This window comes from Exophiala bonariae (assembly GCF_035927105.1).
Source record: "Exophiala bonariae strain CCFEE 5792 chromosome Unknown scaffold_12, whole genome shotgun sequence".
Taxonomy (NCBI): domain Eukaryota; kingdom Fungi; phylum Ascomycota; class Eurotiomycetes; order Chaetothyriales; family Herpotrichiellaceae; genus Exophiala; species Exophiala bonariae.
The window spans coordinates 725,868-748,173 of record NW_027042487.1 but is presented as its reverse complement, the minus strand read 5'-3'; the positions used below and the strand labels follow the sequence as shown (position 1 = coordinate 748,173).

The 22,306-nt window shown below is 49.2% G+C and overlaps 7 protein-coding genes across 7 annotated transcripts; 4 read left to right on the top strand and 3 right to left on the bottom strand.

Moving 5' to 3' along the window:
• Positions 1 to 192: 192 nt before the first annotated feature.
• On the bottom strand, positions 193 to 3,600 carry LTR84_002254 (uncharacterized protein; the record flags this gene model as incomplete). Its single annotated transcript, XM_064845868.1, has 1 exon — positions 193 to 3,600. One exon carries the CDS (start codon positions 3,598 to 3,600, stop codon positions 193 to 195), a length of 3,408 nt encoding a protein of 1,135 aa, XP_064706722.1.
• Positions 3,601 to 4,300: 700 nt separating this feature from the next.
• Positions 4,301 to 6,483, top strand: LTR84_002253 (uncharacterized protein; the record flags this gene model as incomplete). Its single annotated transcript, XM_064845867.1, has 2 exons — positions 4,301 to 5,659; positions 5,713 to 6,483. The coding sequence occupies 2 exons, from the start codon at positions 4,301 to 4,303 to the stop codon at positions 6,481 to 6,483; spliced, it is 2,130 nt and encodes a 709-aa protein (XP_064706721.1).
• A 639-nt stretch (positions 6,484 to 7,122) lies between these two features.
• LTR84_002252 (uncharacterized protein) lies at positions 7,123 to 7,674 on the bottom strand (the record flags this gene model as incomplete). The annotated part of the gene is made up of 1 exon (XM_064845866.1): positions 7,123 to 7,674. The coding sequence occupies one exon, from the start codon at positions 7,672 to 7,674 to the stop codon at positions 7,123 to 7,125; it is 552 nt and encodes a 183-aa protein (XP_064706720.1).
• Positions 7,675 to 8,368: 694 nt separating this feature from the next.
• On the bottom strand, positions 8,369 to 9,649 carry LTR84_002251 (uncharacterized protein; the record flags this gene model as incomplete). The annotated part of the gene is made up of 1 exon (XM_064845865.1): positions 8,369 to 9,649. One exon carries the CDS (start codon positions 9,647 to 9,649, stop codon positions 8,369 to 8,371), a length of 1,281 nt encoding a protein of 426 aa, XP_064706719.1.
• Positions 9,650 to 11,479: 1,830 nt separating this feature from the next.
• Positions 11,480 to 12,271, top strand: LTR84_002250 (uncharacterized protein; the record flags this gene model as incomplete). Its single annotated transcript, XM_064845864.1, has 1 exon — positions 11,480 to 12,271. The coding sequence occupies one exon, from the start codon at positions 11,480 to 11,482 to the stop codon at positions 12,269 to 12,271; it is 792 nt and encodes a 263-aa protein (XP_064706718.1).
• A 1,086-nt stretch (positions 12,272 to 13,357) lies between these two features.
• XPO1 (Exportin-1) lies at positions 13,358 to 16,699 on the top strand (the record flags this gene model as incomplete). Its single annotated transcript, XM_064845863.1, has 2 exons — positions 13,358 to 15,548; positions 15,597 to 16,699. The coding sequence occupies 2 exons, from the start codon at positions 13,358 to 13,360 to the stop codon at positions 16,697 to 16,699; spliced, it is 3,294 nt and encodes a 1,097-aa protein (XP_064706717.1).
• Positions 16,700 to 18,184: 1,485 nt separating this feature from the next.
• On the top strand, positions 18,185 to 18,754 carry LTR84_002248 (uncharacterized protein; the record flags this gene model as incomplete). Its single annotated transcript, XM_064845862.1, has 1 exon — positions 18,185 to 18,754. The coding sequence occupies one exon, from the start codon at positions 18,185 to 18,187 to the stop codon at positions 18,752 to 18,754; it is 570 nt and encodes a 189-aa protein (XP_064706716.1).
• Between the last annotated feature and the right edge of the window lie 3,552 nt (positions 18,755 to 22,306).

The window sequence follows — 22,306 nt, the reverse complement described above, 5'->3', positions numbered from 1 at the left end:
TATCTATCTTCTATTGTTGAGTGAGCAGGACAGCTCTTGCTCGCCCATGTCTAAATACCACTCGAAAGTGCATCTACTGGATATCAGAGGCACAAGTAGCGCCCTTCCAATCCAGATGTTGCAAGTATTACCATATTGTACACCCTGCTATTGATGAATTACGTTCAGGTCATTCCTGCACTGCTTAGGAGCTCACTCCAAACCTCCAGGTAACTCATTCAACAGTCCTTGATCATCTCCCTTTCCACCCTCGTACGGTGTGTGAGTATCACTCTTCTCCATCTCACGAGTACTGTTGCTGTATTTGTAACCCATCATGCCTCCACCACCCCATTCGTATTCACTTTCAACACTGTATCCTGCTCCACCACGAGCACAACCGTTGCCTCCATTCGCAATGGCATCGAGATCCTGTAGTTGGCGGGCATCAAATTGGAAGCCAAGATCTTCCGGAATAGGCATGATGTTGGGATCTTCCTCCCGTGGTCGTTCCTCTCTCTTCACTCCAGGGTAGAGGGTTGCTGGTACAACTACACGTTCCTCTGAATCAACCTCTTGGGAAGACTGAAGAGTATTGTCGCCATAATGAGAAGATGCGCCAAAGAATCTTTCATTAAGCTTATCCATACCAATGACTGGTGACTCTGGCTTCGCCAAAAATGCGGAACGTTGGACTGGGACAGATTCAGTCGTCGACTTCATAAGCCGAAGAAGGCCTGCTTGGTGTTTTGTGGGCTGGCTGGAAGGTGCTTGATGTTTCGTAGGCTCGCTGGAAGTCGGAGGAGTGGTGGGTAAGTAGGTATTTTTGTAGGGCAATGGCATTTCATCCTTGGCGATAAACTGGAATCTTGGATTGCTCACCCGATCACGAGGCTGGGGGCGTTTGGTGTGGCTCTTTTGAGAGAGATCACTGGAATCCACTTCTGGCTCGGCTGGTCGAAGAGGCCATGGTGGTCGCTTGAGCTGCTTTTTCTTTTGTCTTTCTCGATAATTAGGTTGCTTTTGAATGGGTCGTCGGGGATCAAAAGGACACTGTTCATGGAGCTCTCGAAGATTTGTTTTATGTATTGACAATTTCGCCCCCGCACGAATCTTGTTGTCTCGCCATTGTAGCCAACGTCCGTCCTGTGTATCCATATCCCAGCCGATGATGTTGCCGTCTTCGTCAAACCCATTTTCGACATACTCTTCATCGTGCATAAAATTAACCCAACACCGACTGTTGGTTCCTTGTAATGATACTGTGTCGCTATCAGGCAGGCTGTTATCAGTCCGAGTGGTTTTCGAATCTCTGGAATCATCGTCTTCACTATCGCTTTCAATTTGAACCGTTCGATGGCTCCACGGAGGTCGTTGCTTCTTCTCCATTCCCTGAGATGGTTTCCCTGTCAGCTTCGAGCCCCTTTGTTGGTGGTTATTCATGGCATGGAAATCAGTGCCTTGGGGTTGCGCCCAATTGGGATTTCCCAACATACCATCAACATTGACCTCAGTACTCTCGTCACTGGTCTTGAGCATCTGACCTTTCTCCTTTGCTTCCAGTTGCTCTTTGAGTTGGAGCTGCTTCTGGCGATGAAACTCTTGGTCTTTCCTCAACGTGTCTCCACGATTCGCGACTGGTTCGAGGAATTCATCGAGCGGCACCTCGACATCTGTGCCAAGTGTTTCAAGTATTGTGTTTGCACGACGGAACTCATCACGAATCGCAACAATACCTGTATGGCCAACTGTCCGTGCGATGTTGTGTTCGATTTCGAATGGGTCTTCAATGGCAAGGAGGTAGCGAAGGCGAACTTGGCTGTTACTTTGCTGTGACCACTTCGCTTCGGTCCATCCCTTTTGTGCCTTGGTCATGCGACCTGTCCTTTCCCTAATGGAAATCACGTCGTGCATCCAATGAAAGCCCTCTCGTGTTGCGTAATAATGAAAGAACCCACGGAGAAGCTGGCCAGTAGATTCGAGGTTCTTGGGCATTGTAGAACGCACTTCTTCAAGCTCCTTTGAGCCACGGAGGAAGCGAATGTCAAATCCTTCAAAAAGCTCAACTGGGCGATCAGGAAACCAGCCATCCTCAGTTTTGGCAAGAGCTTGCAGATTTGGAATGACTGGGGGCCTTGCAACGTTCATCAAGTAGTGCAGAACCATGAGAATGTAGCCATAGCTTGACAATGTGCCACGATAGGGGGTATTGATGTCCCTGGCTTTTGCCCAGACTTTGACAAAGAATCCCAGGTCCGCCACACGGGAATCAAAGTCATGGTAAGTTCGCAAAAGGGCGGAATTGTGAATAGCAACAAAATTGGAGAAGTTGATATCACAGGGGATTCCGACGTTTCCATTGAATTCCAACTTGGGGTTGTTGCGTGAAGTTCGTGGAGGCTGAACCGCATCGGTTAGGTTGAGTTCTGCAAGGTTTTTGTGAACCGAATCAAGGTCGGCCGAAGCTTCGTTACTATTTGATGGTGTTGACATTGTAGGCGTGGAGGGTGCTTTATCTCCCACCTCGGTTGCAGTTCCAGAAGATGAAGTCTTCTCCCACGCAGCACGATTCTCCCTCAAGTTATGGAGAAGTTCTTCCCCAGGGTGTGAACATACTCGCAGGATAGGAACTCGAGTGTTGGTAAGTAATCTTGCTCCGAATCCACAATCAAGGAAAGCTTTTTCCAATATACGACGAGCTTCGACCTTGAATCCATGTTCCTCAGTGATTGAAGTGGCACCGGAAGTAGATTGTGGATGCTCGGATTGTGATTGGGATTCATGGACAGAATCTGCTTGCTGGTAATCGGGTAACGAAAGAAGAAGGTCCATATCGCTGTCGGCAAGACCAAACCCGTTTGAAAGACTGCCAAAACATTTCAACTTGATCTGGCTCAAGTCCAAACCAGGGTAAGCGGCGGAAAGGGCATCGCGCGCGACAATTTCTAACTCTTGGCGAAAGGCTTCCTTCTTGAGTCTCTCATCCTTCTTTAAGCTATGAGTCTGGTAAGCCTGCAATCCGACTCTCTGAAGGTAATCTGCCTGCTTCTTGCTGACGACGAGCCGAGCACGCTGAGCATGCTGATTTGAGCCGTAAGCCATGTCCGAATTTGGATTGAACAGTTGTCCACCCGACTGTGGTGGCCGCACGGAAGAAGTTGTCTGCAAAGGTAATGGAGCAGAGGTTTGGGATTGATGTGAGTACGAATGGAAGTTAGAACGCTGGTTTCTGAAGTTTCCCCGTGCTCGTTCTTGGAATTCACGAGGTGAATGAGGCTGCGTAGAATTGAAAGATTGAATTGGATCATGATGCGCATTAAGTAGATTATTGTGATTTGATGTGTGGAACTGGTTAAGAGGTCCTACAGAAGGGCCATGAGGACCTCCAAGACGAGAAGGTTTGGGTGGAACTTGAGTACCAAGTGGGGGAAAGTCTTCAGGTTGATTTGACCAATCGGCGGACTGTTGAGGGTGGGCTGGTTGTGGCCGAGATGCCTGTTGTCTTCCACGACCTCTTCCATTCTGATTCCGTCTGCCCCTCTGAGAGAGGTCCTGGAGTTGGCTCATAACATGTGGGTTGAAACCAGGTGGACCAGGCGGACCAGGCGTCGTCGAGTCCATCTAGGCAAAATTAACAACTTAGGTGCCTGGTCAAGGCATCCTCAGGTATCAACTTACGCCGAAAAAGTAGGGGGATCAAGAACATACAACGGAAAAAGTAGAAGACTTGAAAGTTTTTATTACAAGGAAAGAACTGAAAAAAAGAGATCGACAAGCCAGAAGATTGGCATGTCGAGTGAAAGTAAAGTGAAGCAGTAGGTAGGTCGGATGTCAAGAGTGTTGATGACTTGATTGTGAGTGAAGTTCAAGTTGTGGTGGAGAGTTGCCAGGTGGGTAGCTGATTGGCCCTGCAAATGAGTCACTCAACAAGGAAGCTTCACCGAGCGTGTGACATCGCTGCGGCTGGACTTATCTTCCGACCCGGCTTGGCATTGAAGGGGCTCCGCAAGAAGTGCAAGTCCGACTCATGTACTCCGTCCGTACTGTGCCTACCGCCTACCGCCTGCTAGACAGCAGGACTACGAGTAGTACCTGCGTTGGATCTCGAGGCGTCTTGCCAGCAGGTAGGCCGCCAACTTATTTGAAGCACAGCGACCACCCTCTCACACACGCGTTTCTCACATTCCAATGCGACTCGGTACCACTATCACTTTCACATCACGCACTCCCATCAATACCCAGCATCCACCAAATTCCTCGTGCTCATAGCTAAAGTAACAACATCGACTTTACACATGCGTTGCACCTACCCACCCACAAAATGAATCCAGGTCCCGTTCCTCCTGGCGGACCTGCCAACCGTCCTCCAGGCGCCCCCGTTGTGATAAAACGAAAGAAGCCACAGTCAGATCCCTTCTTCAAGGGTCCCCGGCGGCCGGTCCCTCCTGGCAAACCTCTCCAGAATGGCCATCTGACTCCTCCTGTCAATGGTCATATTCCACCCAAAGCACAAAACCTACGCCCGTCTACTCCCAACAATCTTCAAGCACAAACTCTATCCAAACCTGCAGTACCTCCGAGTCAACAAGTGAGTGGGTTCAGTGATCCTCGCATCACCGCTGAAGGCATCCCTTTCAAAGATTATAAGCTCGTCACCACCAAGCGTGATCTTCAAAACAACCTTCGCACCCACCTTCTACAGCTAGCCGGTGACAAAACCCCCGACATTCGAAACGAGGCAGAATTCCCAAAACCTGCTCGACTACATAGGCGTGATCCCAGAGCGCCCCCACCAGGCCCGCAGCAGAAAGACGAGCCAGAAATCGAACCAAAGGATGGTCTCAACGCCACTGAACGAGAAGAATTGACTCGGAGAAAGGAAGTCCGACAGAAAGAAAGAGAGGCGAATTTGGCACAGATAGCTCCTTCTCAGAATGCGGGCAAGAAGATATACAACTTCAAGAGGAAGACCCAACAGGTGTTCCGCTCTGACCTTTCCGATGAAGCAAAACGTCGCATTCAGACCAATTATGAAGAGAAGCTACCATGGCACTTGGAAGACTTTGATAACAAACATTGTCTAATTGGATCTCACCAGAATGGTTCTATGAACACACATGCAGCCTTAATCTTGGAGTCTGCGGATGGTTCTGAGGGCAGATTCCGCATCATTCCAGTTGAGAAATATTATCAATTCAAGCCGCGACGCGAATTAGCGCCGCAGATGACTATTGAAGAGGTTGAGGCCGCGATGAAGAAACGTGGAAGTGACCCTGAATGGTTGGTTCGCCAAAGAGAAGCTCGTGTGGCTGAAGCTGCAAGAGAACTCACATCCAAGCAAAGTAGAGGTCTCTTTTCCGGTGCTCAAGCCGGGGGAATCGCAGGTCGAGGTGGCGAAGAGGCAGATCTCGACTTTGAAGATGATTTTGCTGACGATGAGGAAGGCGCTTTGTTCGTCGATAAGGATGAGGATGAGAAGCTTGCAGAAAAAAGGATTAAGGAAGACCAATTGACCGCAAACTTTCTAGACTTCAAAGATCTCAAAGAATACGACGAGGCAGAAGAGCGAGAGAAGCGTGAGGCAGAAGCCAAAAAGAAGAACTTCCGTGAACTAAGGAAGGCTTTGGAGAGAAGAGAACGGAATTACAATCATGGCAGTGACTCTGAGGATGTCAGTTCGGTAAGTTCAATACCTTAACAATTTCTTGAGATAAATAACTGAGTCATAAATAGACCGACTCGGAAGAAGAACGCGAGCGCCTCGAACGCGAACGTCTTGCTAACATCAAGCGTGAGGAAGAAGCTGCCAAAGCTGCGGCAGGCATATCCTCATCAGGAACTAATACACCTAATAATCGCAAAGAAAAACAATCAGCAGCTGGTGGCTTTAGCGATCGCGAGAAAAAGTCTTCGTCGAATCGACCTCTCAAACGACCCGGTTCCCCAAATCTGTCTGACGCATCAGGCACCGATGCATCAACCCGAAAGAAGAAACACAAGTCCAAGCACTTGTCAAGCACCCAGCCAACACCAGGTGGTTCAAGACCAATGTCCCCTGCAAATGTGCCTCCAAGCAGTTCAGCACCCCAGAGCTTGGATCCTTCTTCTGCAATCGGCCACAAGGCCAGGAAACGGGTTGCAGGTTCCAATGCTGGTAGTGACACAGACAATGTTGCCTCTGACCGGGATGGCGGTGCCATGTCTGATGCAAGTCGCGCCCGACAACGACTCAAGCTCAAGATGTCGGCATCTCCACCTCCAGGTGTTCCTGGCACCCGCACCCCTCAACCGAGTTCCCGTGCTGGATCACCTGCGCCACCACTATCGCCACAAGAGCTACCTAGCATGCAAGAAATCAAGGATGCAATTCCTGCTGAGGGTATTACCATCAAGGAATTGATGAAGGTTGTTGCACATCCCAAAGCACAGAGAAAGGCATTTGTTGCGCTAGTCAGGGATGTGGCAAAGATGGACAAAGAAAAAGGCTTGCTGATGCTGAGATGATCACATCTGTGCTTGGTGGGCGTGAGATTATGATGAAGGCTCAAGTCGCGATGCTTACCTATTGAACGTCATTCGCCATTGCATTGGACATCTCAAATGTCCACTTGGGTGGTCAAAGTAGATTGATCAAGTACCTCGTACATATGTACTTCAGAGTATCAATACTTAGCTTCATGGCCGGCTTTCTGATTGAGTGCTGAGCTTTCGTGGACATCCGAAAGCAGAGCGACAGTGGGTACCAGGCTTTATTTTCATCACTGCATTGGATCCGATTACGAGTTCATCCTTACCTGCTGGGACAGACACTCTCCTTAACGCAGGCTTCTAGAGCAATTGCATATTGAATGATCAAGCTTCCACTAAATTTTAAAGACCTGTACACATATTGCCTTGAAATATTTCTAGAGGACAAGGACACCAAAGCACTCGATCTATAGTGTATATCTATGTCCACCATGCACCCATTGATCTGTAAATCAGACAGTCCTGTCCAGCAGACCATCTATCCCAGATTCCCTCCCTACCTAGCATGATTTACCCCCTTCTCTCAAGCACCAAAGGCCCCATAAATACCTGCCAGAACCCTCCCCCAACAGTGCCCTACCCTCTCTAATTAATCAGTGTATTTATGCCCACGCCTCAAAACGAACACCCCGGCCCCCTCGCACTCAAGACAACAGCATCACCCGTCGCAGCACTCACCTCGTGCATGCCCATCAAGTCGCCATAGAAGCGCTTTCCCGTGTCGCCGGCGCCCGTGATCAACAGACTGCGCCGCAGATGCGGCATGTCGGAAATGACCTCTTGCACGCAGTTGACCAGCCATTTGCCGAGCCCGCGGCCTTGGTGCTCCGGCGCTATGTACACGTCCGTCAGGTAGATGAGCGTCACGCGGTCGGTGATGCAGCGCGCGAAGCCGATGAGGTTCGTTGGCGGTGGTGGTGCTGGGGGTGTCTCTCCAGAGGTTGTTGTTGGTGGTGATGTGGTAGTGTAGAGGCCAAAGCAGAGTGAGTGTTCGAGGATCTCGCGCATCACGTCCTCGGGCAGCCCTTTCGCCCAGTAGAGTTGTGACGACTCGAAGGCTTGTGTCAGTGCTGCGATGGGGATTAGAGAGGCGTCGGTCGAGATCACGAAGCCATCTCGTGTCCACGTTCGTTTCGTGTTGAGCTGCGTGTTTGTTGGTTGGGCCATCTTTTGGGCTCCAGGTAGGTATGTAGGCCTGGATTTACGAGTTCGTATTTAAATATACTTAGTAATGTGAGGAGGTATCGTTTGACGTGGTTTAGGTTGTGTTGTGAAATGATGCTCAAAGTACGATTATTCTTGACGTGTTTTCCGTTCAGAACATCTTGCTACATGATACCTCGACGGCTCATGTGTTCCTTTCGTCCAACTCAATCAGAGGAGATGAGGTATGTCTCTCGCGGGTTTAAGAAAAGTGATGAATGCTTTGAGTCATAACTACTATCACGCCGAACGCGCCGACAGTCCAAGAAAGAGTGGGTTGCGATCATGGAGTACTCCGTCTCTGAGGATTTCTAGCTCCATGCAATATCGTGCATATCTTGACCATATGAACCATACGTATTTAGAATCAGAAGAAGGACATAGGCTCCAGTGACATGTTACTAGCATTAAACGATCGCCATAACTATGGTCTAGTGCTGTCACTTTTCAACAGAATGACTGTGCGTGATTGCGACATCCTGTTGATATCCTCTGTGCTCTTTTTGTACACATAGACAGAAAGGTTGCCCAACGCTGGCAGCTAGCCCGTCCACCTCAAGAGAGTATAAAGCCTGGTCTTTTCGCATACGCCGGATATCAATATCATAAAGTCATGAAACTTCGTAAATCCAAACACGATTCCTCCTGCAGCCAGATTTCAGACCTTGAAACTGCTGTTACCCAATTCGCCAGTCATCCAAGCAGGCATTTTATCCAAGTCCAAATGATCATTCCCCAGTTCTGCAAGTTTCTTTAAGCCGAAGAAAACGTCTGCGCCTGAGAAATTCAAGCCGATAGCAAGTGGATCGTCATCCTCCATAGCTGTGTCACCTCCCTCATTGGTGCTGGCAGCATTCTCAATCTTGACATGGACGCGATCCAAGGCTGCATGATGAGTACCAGTCATTGAGCCAAATCTTTTCTCTATCAATCGTGTCCCCTCATCTTCTTGTGATTGGTCTCGAGCTTGTACATCCACAGGACTAGTCGTCGAAGAAGTGCCTGTCGAAAAGAATTCACTGTAGGCTCCACCGCATGTACCAGGGTTGGAACTTCCCCTAAGAGCAGCAATACTGTGTAACGATCTGGCGGTAAGTTTTGTGGTCTGAAGAGCCCATCGTTGCTGTGGTCGTGACAAAGCTTTGGGTATAGCTTCGATGACGATCTTCTTCATTGCCGCGATGTCGACCTTGGATGTTAACTTCGATTTGGAGTTTCGTGAACTTGTAGAGCCGGACAGTGAGATGTAAATGTACGGGCAGCTGTCTGGAAGTGCTATGTACATTACTCTTCCTCCATCAGTGGCATGTTTCGCACGTCGAGGTATCTGCTTCCCAGAAGGTCGGAAGGTGGTTGTTGAGCTTATGTAGAGTCTTATGATGGAGAGATCATATGGTGCAGGTAATCGATGCAAGTGATAATGGGCCTTGACGAGTGGTGAGATCTCTGCCCTTAGCGCCGCTAGAAATGCGGGTACGGAGACTTGAGGATATTTGCGACCCGAGTCGAATTCGTTCAACTTGCGTCCTCTCCTCCTGTCATGAAGATTTCCCGAATCTACCAGCTTCGCATCTTCCTGCTCCGAAGGAACGAGCTGGAGGGCACTCCATCGGAGGGCAGTATCGTTCTGTTCCAGGTATGCCATGTCTATCATTGCATGTTGATGCAGGGATAAACCTCTCCGCCAATCGCCATCAACAATTCGGTCAATTATGTCTTTCTTGGTGCCCGCCTTGACATTCTCTTTCAGGTTTGCGTAGATTTCACACAAGCCCGTGATATCCTCGGCCGGGGTATAAAGGTAGTCTTCATCGTCGGCTTCGAAGAACTTGCGATTTTTGAGAAGGTAAGGTGAACAGCGACTGCTATCGTCAAGCCATAGCCGCACCAATTTAAGCAGCGAGCCCCGGGAAAGCCGGTTCAGCGATCTGGCGGCCATTGGGGTGGGTGGTCGATTTGTTTACATGAAGGTATTGAGGCAGAGTTGTTGAGTGCAGAGGGAGATCGTCATGGTAAACAAACCGAGTCAAGTAGCCGTGGAATAATGTGAAGCATGAGTCAGAAGCGTCAAGCAAGTCACATGATCATATGTTCGGTTCTTTAGTCCTATTCCGGAGTACCCCGTTTCTACGAGTAAGATGATGCCGACATCGCAAGACTCGGATCTGAAGATGACGGAATCTTCAAGTTCTCCCCTCACCAGCATTATTAATCGGCATGTGATTGAGTTTTGAGGTACGACCGCACACAAACTTTAAACATTCGAGTTTTGACTAGTCGGCCGTACCTTTTTTCGATGGATACGAAATGAAGCTGAGTTCTTCACTTTGGTCTCTAGACATTGATTGAACTCAGAAGTGGTTTGCGAGGGCAGATTGAGCTGAAGACGACAGCCTCTCCAGCCAACCACATGCAATTCAGATTGAAGATTCAGAAACGAAGGGTCTGGAGGGGAGAGCCTAGGTTCCCCACACTAAAGGTGTCGAATACGTCGAGGAGCCTGCTGGCGGACAATCGCGTGCTTTTCTTGCAGCTGAATCACGAGTGTCCCCCAGCTCATTCTCTGGGGGGGTAAGCTCAACGATAGGTGCGGTTATTGTGGTACAACCATTCTTGAGATCTGAACCTCTTCCTCGTAGAGCAAGGGTAGACCAAGTACGAACTCACATGTGATGACCCATGAAGACACAGTCAAGACAAGACTCTCTAGCCCAAGCGATGATTGTCTTGGCGTGCAAATGGATCAACGAAGACCAGTGTACTCATCAGCTTACGGCTCTCAACGATATTGCTTAAACTGGCACGAGCACAACAGGGGCTGGATAAGACTGGCATGAGATCATTATTGTAACCGTCATCACTTGATAAAAATATTTCGAACGGCGCACTGTCTTCATTTTGTAGACGTCACTCCCGGCCCGGGGCGTCGAGAGGTCGATTCCAGCGATGAAGTTGAGTCAGGGTCAAGAGTTCAGAGTGATCAATACTATTTAGAGCGTCGGATTGTTATTGTTATTGCTTTTGAACGCAACAACGACGCGGTGGTGAAATGTGCCTAGGTTCGGGCTTCTTATAAAGTAATCGAATTGACAACCGCCTGAGCAAGTTGCCGCCGGAAGGGTGCAATCGGAAAGATCTCGGACGAACTGGTCATAGACAGTGTCCCAAGCAGTTGCAATTCCCGAAACAAGTCAAAAGAAACGGAATCAAGTGGGCATCCCACCTTCGGCCACTCTCCTCTAGGCGATTGGTGCCGCCCACCGCACCCACACACAACCTATCCCCCCCAATGGAAATATTGGCCTGACCCGACCACCACTGACAAGTTGCTCCCACGAGTCCCAGACTCCCAGGACAAGTTCCCTGCGTCCTTAAGCCCCGCCTAAGGGTTACCAAGCTGCAACTCCCACGCTTGTGCCCTCACCCGACGCTCACGCAATTTGCCCTCACCAATTCTTCTCATGCACTTTTCTCCCCTCCACACACCACTCCTCTTCCTACTCTACACTATCTCCTTCTGCCCATAACGACGGCAGCCTTCTCTTGTAGGTCGAGAGTCCAACGATTCTCCTCGTCGTAGTCGCCAACATAGCTGCGACTTTGGCGCTCCATCTCGAACGCCACTGACACTCAACGGCTTTGTCAGAATCCTCCTCGAGTCACTGGGCGACCTCTGTCCTGGGTGAGCTTGGATAGCCACCACTCAACAACACCGCTCGACGGTTGAGGCAGATACCACTCTGCCTACTCCTACCTCGTCCTCAAGATCATGTCAAGTTATCGGGGCCGCACAGGGCCGAACTTTTCAGAGTATCTCAACAGCTTGAATTCTCTGACGTCGCCCTTTGAGCAAGAGCAGTTCCAGACCGAGGAACTGGACTTGAGCCAGGACCTGGCTATGTTCACAAACACCGACTTTACACACTTTGATATTCCTTCTCTCCCTGAAGACGGTACATATAATTTCGAAATGAACGATCCTAAGAATAACCACAACATCAAGTATGAAGACCTATTGACAGCACCGGATGCTGTCCCCAGTTACGCATCACATAGTATCGAGACATCTGCACCCGAATCCAGTGCATTCTACAGCACATACAATACACCAATTCAACCGGCTCCTGCAGCCGGCTTTGGCAGCATTGAGAATCGGGGATCCCCGTCAACATCCACAACGCATGGCAATTCCGCCCGATCCAAGGCGGATCATATGGTCACCTCGCCCTTGAATACCGACGACAAGTCACGCGTTGCTGCTGAAGAGGACAAACGACGACGAAACACTGCTGCCAGCGCACGTTTCCGGGTCAAGAAGAAGCAGAGAGAGCAGGCGTTGGAGACGACAGTGCGGGAGGTCCAAGACAAGAACAACAAACTCGAATCCCGAATTTCTCAACTCGAGATGGAAAACAAATGGCTCAAGGATTTGATTACTGAGAAGAACGGAATTTCGTCCAAGGAGGAGATGGCAGCGGCGTACCATCAGTATCGCAAAGAGAGTGAAGAGCGCGATCTAAAAACCACCGAACACACTACTGGAGTTGGAACCAGTGACTAAGAACCAAATCAAAAAAAAGCCATATACCAAAAAGAAAAACAGTTAGTTGAGGTTTCTAGTGTGCAGTTTGTGTTTTATGATTATGATACCAGATAAATCAAATACCAGAGCAACGTGAAGTTGAAGTATTTAGGTAATTGACAATGAATGGTAAATGTTCGAGATCAAGTCAACCATTGCCCTGTGGCTTCTTCTCGATCATTAAGTTTTATCTGACAAGACTTTGAATGCTCCAAGTCGATACCTTGATACCCAGGTGGCAGTGTCTATCACTATTGGTTGTTGTTGGGGAGGGGAAAAGTACATTAGTCAGAAACGTGATGGTTGGGCTGCTTGTGGCTGCTGCAGCCTGGTGGGAGTCAAGTGTCTCGGTAGTGGTACGGAGTAGAATGCATAATATGACGATGCACATTGGAAGACTGATCTGCGTGGCAATTGAGGCTATCAGATACCTCCTAGATGGTATTTCCGTAGCTCATCGAAAGGTATGGAAGCACCAGATCCAAGTTGACGAGAACGACGATGAGGACAATGTCAAAGAAGGCTTGAGCTTCCACATGAAGTCTAGATATTGCTGGTATAAATACGAAAACTCGGTATCGTTGATTAATCGCATCGCGCAGGCCTGGGGCAGCTCTATCAACTGGAACGCGTGAATTGCGTGTGCGTGTGCTTGGGTGCGTGTGACTGCCACTTCCACTTTGTAGTGCACACTTCAGCACCGGAAGTTGCGTTGAAGTTCAATTCACTAAATACCACCACTACCACTTACTTACTCACTGCCTTAATTCCCTTGATGCATAATTCTCTTTCACCCACCACAATCAACCCTTCCTTCATCCTCTGATCACCTCACCACCTGCCATCTCGAATTGCAAGCCCAATCCTCATTGCGAACCGCCTCATTTCTCCGTGTTCTTGGCCTCTCATCCTTCGCAGTCTTCTTCAATTGCCGCCCCTCGGTTCTTTTATCGCATCCGCATATCAATCCCAGCCTCGACTGCCCACCACCCCGCCCTTACTGGCACACAAACCGTGCTTCCACTCGCTCTCTGAGCGTCCGCCTTCTCACACCCCCAAGCAGTCATGTCTGTCACCGTCGCTGAGCTTGACGCCACCGTCAAAGCCTTCCAAGAAGGCAAGGGCGAAATTCAAAAGCAGGCTCAGCAGAAGCTCAATGAATTCAAGTCGAATCCTGACGCTTGGTTGATGGTGGACAAGATCTTACAAGAGGCCTCTTACTTGCCAACAAAATACTTGGGTCTGCAAGTCCTGGACGATGTCGTCAACACTCGATGGAAAGTCCTACCGCGAGATCAGTGCTTGGGTATCCGCAACTTCGTCGTCGGCCAGATTCTGTCCTCATCAGAGACTGAAGAAGCCCTCAAGACCAACAAGCTCTTCATCAACAAGCTTGATCTCACCCTCGTCACCATCCTCAAGCAAGAATGGCCCCACAACTGGCCTACCTTCATCAACGAAATCATTTCAGCATGCCACACTGGCCTGTCAGTCTGCGAGAACAACATGACTATTCTGCGCTTGCTGTCTGAAGAAGTTTTTGATTTCTCTCAAGATCAAATGACCTCGACCAAAGCTAAGAACCTCAAGACAACCATGTGCGCCGAGTTCTCCTCAATCTTTCAACTTTGTAACGAAGTCCTCACCACCGCAAACTCAATCACCCTGGTCAAGGCCACTCTAGAGACCTTACTTCGATTCCTGAACTGGATCCCTCTTGGTTTCATCTTTGAGACAAAACTCATCGACACCCTGGTCTCTCGCTTCCTCGAGGTTGACCAGTTCCGAAATATCGCTCTCAAATGCCTTACTGAGATTGGTGGCCTGCAACTCGGTCAGCAGTATCAATACGATGATAAGCTGGTACAGATGTTCACCGAGACCCTGACTGTTGTCGCCCGTACCTTACCTCTTGATACCGACTTCCGTGAGGCATATGCAAAAGCTGGCCCTAGAGAACAAGAGTACATTCTCAACCTCGCAATATTTCTCTGCAATTACTTCTCGGTCCATCTTCAAACCATTGAACGACTTCCAAATGCTGACTATCTTCTCCATGGTCACTTCTATCTTATCAAAATAAGTTTGATCGATGATCGAGAGATTTTCAAGATTTGTCTGGAGTACTGGACGAAGTTGGTCCAAGAACTCTATGAGGAAATGCAGCAGCTCCCCATTACTGAACTCAATCCCTTGGTCAGCATGGGCGGATTGACCAACGGGGGAGCACCTCATCCAAGTACTCTAGCAAACTACCCACTTCGCAAACACAAGTACTCGCAAATCCTCACCAGCCTCAGGCAAGTCATGGTTGAAAAGATGGTGCGACCAGAAGAAGTTCTCATTGTGGAAAACGACGAGGGCGAAATCGTTCGAGAATTTGTCAAAGAGAGCGATACCATTCAACTTTACAAAACTACACGTGAATGCCTGGTGTACCTGACTCACTTGGACGTTGTTGATACCGAGAACATCATGTCGGACAAATTGCAGCGGCAAGTGGATGGATCAGAATGGTCATGGAACAACTGCAACACTCTCTGCTGGGCCATTGGTTCGATATCTGGTGCGATGAATGAGGACACAGAGAAACGTTTCTTGGTAACGGTGATCAAAGACCTCCTCGGACTGACCGAAATGAAGCGAGGCAAAGATAACAAGGCTGTGGTGGCCAGCAACATCATGTACATCGTGGGCCAGTACCCTCGCTTCCTGAAGGCGCACTGGAAATTTCTGAAAACCGTGGTCAACAAACTATTCGAATTCATGCACGAAACTCACGAAGGTGTCCAAGACATGGCTTGTGATACCTTTATCAAGATCGCAAACAAGTGCAAGCGTCACTTTGTTGCACTTCAGCCGGGTGAGACCGAACCTTTCATTGATGAGATTGTCCGTAACATGCGGAAGATCACGATGGACCTGAGCCCGCAACAAGTACACACCTTTTATGAGGCCTGTGGCTATATGATATCTGCACAGGGACAGAAGAGTGTACAAGACCGACTGATTGATAATCTCATGTCATTCGCAAATACTGCCTGGGACAGTATCATTGCGCAGGCCAACAGCAACCCAGCGATACTTCAGGACGCTGAAACCATCAAAGTTGTCGGTAACATCATGAAAACCAATGTTGCTGCTTGCTCGTCAATTGGAAGCTATTTCTACTCTCAAATCGGACGCATTTATATGGATATGCTCAATATGTACCGAGCATCCAGTCAACTGATATCCGATTCGGTAGCATCAGGAGGTGAGTCGTACTTTCACCCCCAACATTCCTCTACTAACAGCCTTATAGGTAATGTCGCAACGAAGACCCCTAAAGTTCGTGGTCTACGGACTATCAAGAAGGAAATCCTCAAGCTTGTTGACATCTACGTGCAGAAAGCAGATGACTTGCAGATGGTCAATGACAGCATGGTACCACCACTGTTGGATGCCATTTTGTTGGACTATCAGCGCAATGTACCTGATGCTCGAGATGCCGAGGTTCTGAGTGTGACCACCACGATCATTCACAAGCTACATGTACGTTGGACCCCAAGAAGATCTCGGCACCTGGTCAGAGATGGCTCTACTAGTCAAAGCAGCATTGCTAACGTTTTCCAGAACCTTATGGACGACAAGATTTCCCCTATCATGGACAGCATCTTTGAATGTACGCTTGATATGATCAACAAGGACTTCCATGACTACCCTGAATTCCGTGTCGAATTCTTCAAACTTTTGCAGGCTATCAACCTGTTCTGCTTCCCAGCACTACTGAAATTGGATGGGAGACAGTTTAAGTTTGTGATTGATTCTTGCATGTGGGCCAGTAAGCACGACAATCGCGAGGTTGAGAATACCGGTCTTTCTATGTGCCTCGAGCTCATCAACAATATGGCCGATACCGATCCCCAAACTGCGGGTGTCTTCTTCCAACAATTCTACATCTCTATCCTCCAAGACGTTTTCTTTGTCCTTACCGACTCTGATCACAAGGCCGGATTCAAGTCACAATGTATGCTTCTTGCTCGTATGTTTCAGCTTGTGGAGGCAAACAGAATTTCACAACCGTTGTATCAACCCGACCAAGCCGCTCCTGGGACATCAAACAAGCAATTCGTCAGCGAGTTCACCGGTAATCTCCTACAGCGGGCGTTCCCCAATCTCAAAGAAATCCAAATTCAGCACTTTGTTAATGGCTTGTTTGCATTGAACGAGGATGCTACCAAATTCAAGACTCATCTTCGAGACTTTTTGATCTCACTCAAAGAATTTGCCGGGGACAATGCTGAGCTCTACGCAGAGGAGCGAGAGCAGGAGAAGAAAGACTTGGCAGATGCGGAACGTCAGCGCAATATGAAGGTTGGAGGTCTTATCAAACCTGCAGACCTGGACCAAGATGATGAGTTGTGACTAGAAGAAGAGCTCCGGACTGAATTTGCTACGGCAGCTGTCGCAGCAGATGCTAGGATCCATCCTGATGAGCCATCGGTGGAACACTACGCCATGGAACGATCTCCTTCGAAGGATGCGTTCGAGGATGGGTGGCTGTTTTACAAGTGCTAGAATGTTGGAGTGAGATATGTCTTGCGCCGCAGCGAAGATGTGTGTGATTAGACAATGGTGCATGAAGATCCGAATGGTGCGGAGTGGCCTTGGGATGAGTGAAGAAGTGAGTGGAGATGCACACCCAACGAAAGACACGAAGTCAAGCAGTAGGACGATGAAGCATGTTTCTCCTCTTTTCTTTCGAGGGATATTGGCACAATGATACCACAAAAGCATAGTTCAGCGTGCCTGGAAATGGAACGAAAGACCTTGGGCATATTTATTTTCGATAGAGTATGCTTCATAAGAGAAGCGAGAAGAGTCATGAAGCATGTGGGCCAAGTATGAGAACGATTGAGACAAAGCCATGCACCCATGCCAAAAGAAAGAGTAATACTCCATTCAAATGATTCTCTTCCTCGTGTTCTTTCCCCCACGGTCATTATAATCGACCTCTAGGACGAGGGAAGGCCGTTCCGGAGAATGCACAGATCAAAAGAGACATGTGCTCAACCCTAGGGTCTAGCACTACTGCCGCATCAGGTTGACGAGGCCAGCTGAAAACCACTTCCGTGGGCCAGACCTACTACAACCTGAAGCACGAGCCATGCACCCTCACACGAACGCTCAGACCTCCGTTCATGTCCACGGGACACCGGCACCACGTGGTTTACGACGCAATCAGCGTTGGCGAGGACTGTACTTGCCTAGATAGGGAGGAAGTTGAGAATGTGTTGAGACCTGGTAGAGAGCTGATGGATCAATCCGACGGCGTGCAGATAGAAGAAGACATGTAGGTACGAAGTAGGTGTATGGCCCGTGCCGTTGCTTGGACGCCCGACAATGCATGACTGTCAGATCGGTTAGAAACATCATCGGGCCTTATGGGGGCATTCGCCTAAGTTTCCCCTTTGGAAGTCCCGTCGTGTGTGATCGCATGACGCTGACCACCTGCACCTGCACCTGCATCTGTTGCCTTGCTTTTTGTCTCGTGCTGCTTGACGCCAGCCATTGACATTGACAAACCACACCACCTTCAAGTTCAACTTCTCATCAGCATTGTGTCTGTGCACAGCCATCACCTTCCGCACAAGACATCTCAACCACCTGATTGCAAAGATCTAGATATACCGACTTTCATCCCCTCTCTCGTCCAACATCTTTCTTGCCTCTCGCTCTGTCCAGACACTCTTTACCTCTTACTTTTTCTACCTTTGTACTACTAGCAACGCCGCCAATTCCAAACGTCTTCTCCCTACAAGAGCCTTTAATTTGTCTGCCCTCCGCCACCTCTACTCGTCCATCGTCAACCCAGGCAGTAGACCCGACTGCAGAACAAGAGCTTCCATCATGAGTAATACTCCAAACTCTCGAAACTCGCCACGACCTAATGGCTCCCGCAACATTGCAAATACCCAGACACTTGCACCTTCAACACGCCAACCTACCGGCTCCGCCACTCAAACCATAACATCGGCCAACTCCGCATCTTCCCGCTCAGCCTCGCCAGAACCAGTCATTCTCCGCCTCCGAGGCGCCCATGAGGCATCTTCTACAAGCACTACAAGAGCTCGCAGGCGAGGAATCACCTGGGCCGAAGACGTGGTTGATAACGAAGGTCTCGGTCGAAAATCAAGCAAAGTGTGCTGCATATACCACAAGGCGAGAGAATTTGGGGAGAGCTCTAGCGAGGACGACAGCTCAAGCGATGATTCCAGCGATAGCGACGGTGGTGGTAGTGACAGCCCCGATGACGGTGGTGCGCGGATGAGTGGGAATCGGCGAGGCAGGAGATCAGGTCATGATCATAAACACGGTGATGACTGCAATCATGCCAAGGCCAAGAGGAAGCCCAGTCCCAATGCTTACGAGAAAATGCCAAAATATAACTCCACCAAGCCGAACACGAGCAAAAGCTGAAAAAGGAGGCAGGAGCTCAATGGCGATGACCTCTTTTACTTTCTTTTCAGCGAGGGCGTTTCTTGGATGAAATGGGGAACAGAATCAAAGGGAAACAAACACGACTTACGGCCGACCAGGAAAATGATGGTTCCACAGCACTATCCACAACATTCATAAATGCCTGCATATCAACCGGAGTGAGAAGGACGAAGCATGACTGTTGCCCGCGAGTCATGGTTTCCGCGGCACAGACGGTTCCAATATACATATGGCGCAGGAAGACCTTGTCTGCACGCACGATGGTGGAAATGGAAACCAGCCCCCGAATGTCAGCCGTTGAGGACTTGAGACAAACGGCACGGCAGGAGTTAATCAAGTTCAAGTCCATCCAGTCAGTTGGGGTATCCCTGGTAGATAAAATAACGTTTGACATCCATATGGCATGGCATGACATGACAGCCTGACAAAACTTCTGACAAGATGATAGGCAGGCTTTCTTTGAACCCCGAACGATTCATGATTAACGACGCTGTAAAAATAGGACGTTCTGTAATCATCATGCAGCGTGGAATGACTTACAGATCAACTACTCCGTATTGAGCGGCCTCTATAACACGAAACATTTCTATTTTGTACTTCGTCTGCGCCCCGTGCGCATTCATTTCATACGGGGTATCTAACCAAGCTCGTGCAGCCGAATAATAAATTGTCGACCCCATACCACCGTACACAGGCCAGGCGTTCGGTTGCCCATGCATCATGATTCATGATTCATGACATCGACTTCACATCAAATCGCCTCGACTGGACTGGACTGGAATGGAATGGGATAGCATCACCTCCAGAGTGGTACTTACTCGCTACATGGCGAGGAATGGTGCGCGAGTCACGGAGACTGGGTCACACACGCCGAACGAGTCTAAACCGTGCTGGTTAGAACATTGGGGGTTGGAATTATAGGTACCTAGGTACGGAGGTACTTCATACCTACCTAGGTAGCTAGTACTGGGTGATGAATGGCCTGGCCTAATGGAGTGGCACCTCGTACAGGAGGTACACATACACCCTTTACGAGGTACAGGAGGCAGACTTATTCAGTCCTCTTCCTCGAGTTAGTCCACATTCGGCGGACTACTCGTAAGTCAAAGTACGGAGCATGAATCTTGTGAAGCACGAGGCTAACTACCTAGTGCTCGACTGATCTCGTACTGTAGATACTCGGAGTGAGTTGGGTCTAACTTAACCCCGCGCTGTCTCGACTCTCGAGGTACAGATATACCGAACGGAGACATTAGGTATGTACTTCGATAGCGACACGAAAAAGACCTGGAACGCTAGGAGTCTTCTGGTAGCTGCAAGTAGAGTTTCTAACGGTCGGGCTTTTCGACCCGTTTTGAAGCTTGGGACAAAAGTGCACCATCAGAACTCACTCGCCCTGCAGTAGCTAGTGGTTTCAGACAGAGATCAAACGTTGGACATCCATCGAGAAGCCTCAGCCAGCCACACTTGAAAGTTTGCATGGCTGCAGGCCAGGCAGGCCGTGTAGTGTTTCTGCCCTCAACGCACCAAGGTGGTACTTCAGTCAGTAGACGTTCTCGACTTCATGTTCCCCAGCCTCCGTGCTCTGTTCTGCATGTTCCTCCGAGCAGGCTGGCCAATGGCCCCAGCGTACTCGGTACGCATAGGGTTTGCAATTCGTGCAGGACCTGTCTAGGTACCTACCTACCTATCTAGGTAGTCAGGCTAAGAATCCTCTAGAACACTGGAGTAGTCCAATGATAATTGTGTCGATGATATATCGCATAGACTGGCTGAGGTTGCGTCCAGGCAGTAGTGAGAAAAGAGACTCCATTATTTTGTTCAGCGTCCGCCGGAATCACGATCCCGAAAGTTTCACTGGTGGTTTTGTGGCTATGAAAATTAGTTAGTCCACTACTGAACCTGCCCATGCCCCATGCCCATGCCCATGAGCCTGATCGTGAAGCAGTCTCTAGGCTCCCCTGGCATGTGCCCTTTAGTTGAGCGTAAATGAAACCACGAGTCATGAGATCAGCCATCAAGTATTTTCGTAAAAATTGAGGCCTTGCTGATTCGTATATACTAGGCGTACTTCGAATGCGGCTGTTCAACTACAGCCTAAATGTCGATACGCGTATGGAGTATCCGTACACGGCGCAAATCACATTGTTATGAAATCTCAAAGTCAAGGGGAGGAGACCCATTCTCGCCTCTTTCGCAAAGAAAAGTCGTCCCGCCTTCCCGCATCCCACTACTCCGGGTCGGGCACGGCCTTCGTAACGAGGTGCCACCGTAATTGAACCCACTCAAACTACGGAGTACTCGGTACCTGGCACTTTGTAGCAGGAGGTTCAGTTTCTGCTGAGCATTGCTGACTCTTTTTTAGCCAGAGTACCGAGTACCTCGTCCTTTGGAACCAGGGCAGAGAGGGGGTCGTTTGCCTCCAATCTCACCTCTCTTGGAACAGGGTTGAAGACAAGCATCTCTCATCGCGATTCACGTAAAGTCGACTTCCTAGACTCGGATTCCATCCAATTGCCCAGTCGTCGGAAAGAGCTACTGCGTCTGGTCCGGACAACCCATCCTCTGCTTTTACCATATTGAGATAACGCTTGAGTCCTTTGCAGGTCCGAGGTTCGAGGTCCTATTGCTCGTAAAATGATGATTCTCGAGAGTCGAGATTGAATGGTAGGCAGTGATGAATTGATGTTGATGAATGACATGCTCTAAGAAATTTGCTTATACAGGCAGACTGCACGGCCCCTTTCGACCGTTGGATTTAGTGATTCCTTTGACCCATTGATCTGGTATGGATCTGCCAGATAGCCAATATACTGTGCCTTAGCACTGTAGATCGCTTGGATGCAATCAGCTCAATACAGTAATCTGTGTAACAACATGCATCAACCCAGGATATCAACCCCTAGATATGGAGTCATGTGCCTCAGAGCTCACCAGTCTCTGATGTCTTGGTCATCGTCCCCCCGCGAGGGGCACTCTCGAGGAAGACTCAGAAGGGCCAACAATCTATCCCCTTGGAGACTTCGATCCTGTGTTGATGGGGCAAAAGCCAATCTTGGACAGTGTTCGAGTACCTCGTACTGAGTACCTTGTAACCGAGATGCTGTCTTCGAGATGGTATGGTACCAGTGAAAGAGGCGTTGCTCGGCCATGTGGCAGTGAACGTTGAATCACATTTTTGACTTCCGGATCACGTACAAATACTCGTAATCCCAGTGTAGAGCGCAGTAGTGACTAGGTAGGTACCGAGTACGAGGTACCTACTGTACTCGTAGGAACTTACAGTTATGTAACCCCGTAGTATGTTGCACAAGTCGCGAACGTGGAGTACTCACTCCATATTCAGTAGAACCACCTGGCACTGTGTATATTGTATCCCCAGAAGCGAAGCAGCAAAGACGTCTCAGGCTGGCTGAGACAATCATGAGTCATGACGGTTGCTTCTGGCGTGATGCAAATGTTGATTTGGCTGCAGATGGCTGGGTGTTGGTTCCTGGGGTGCCTGCAGTAGCTTCGGGGATCCCAGGGAAA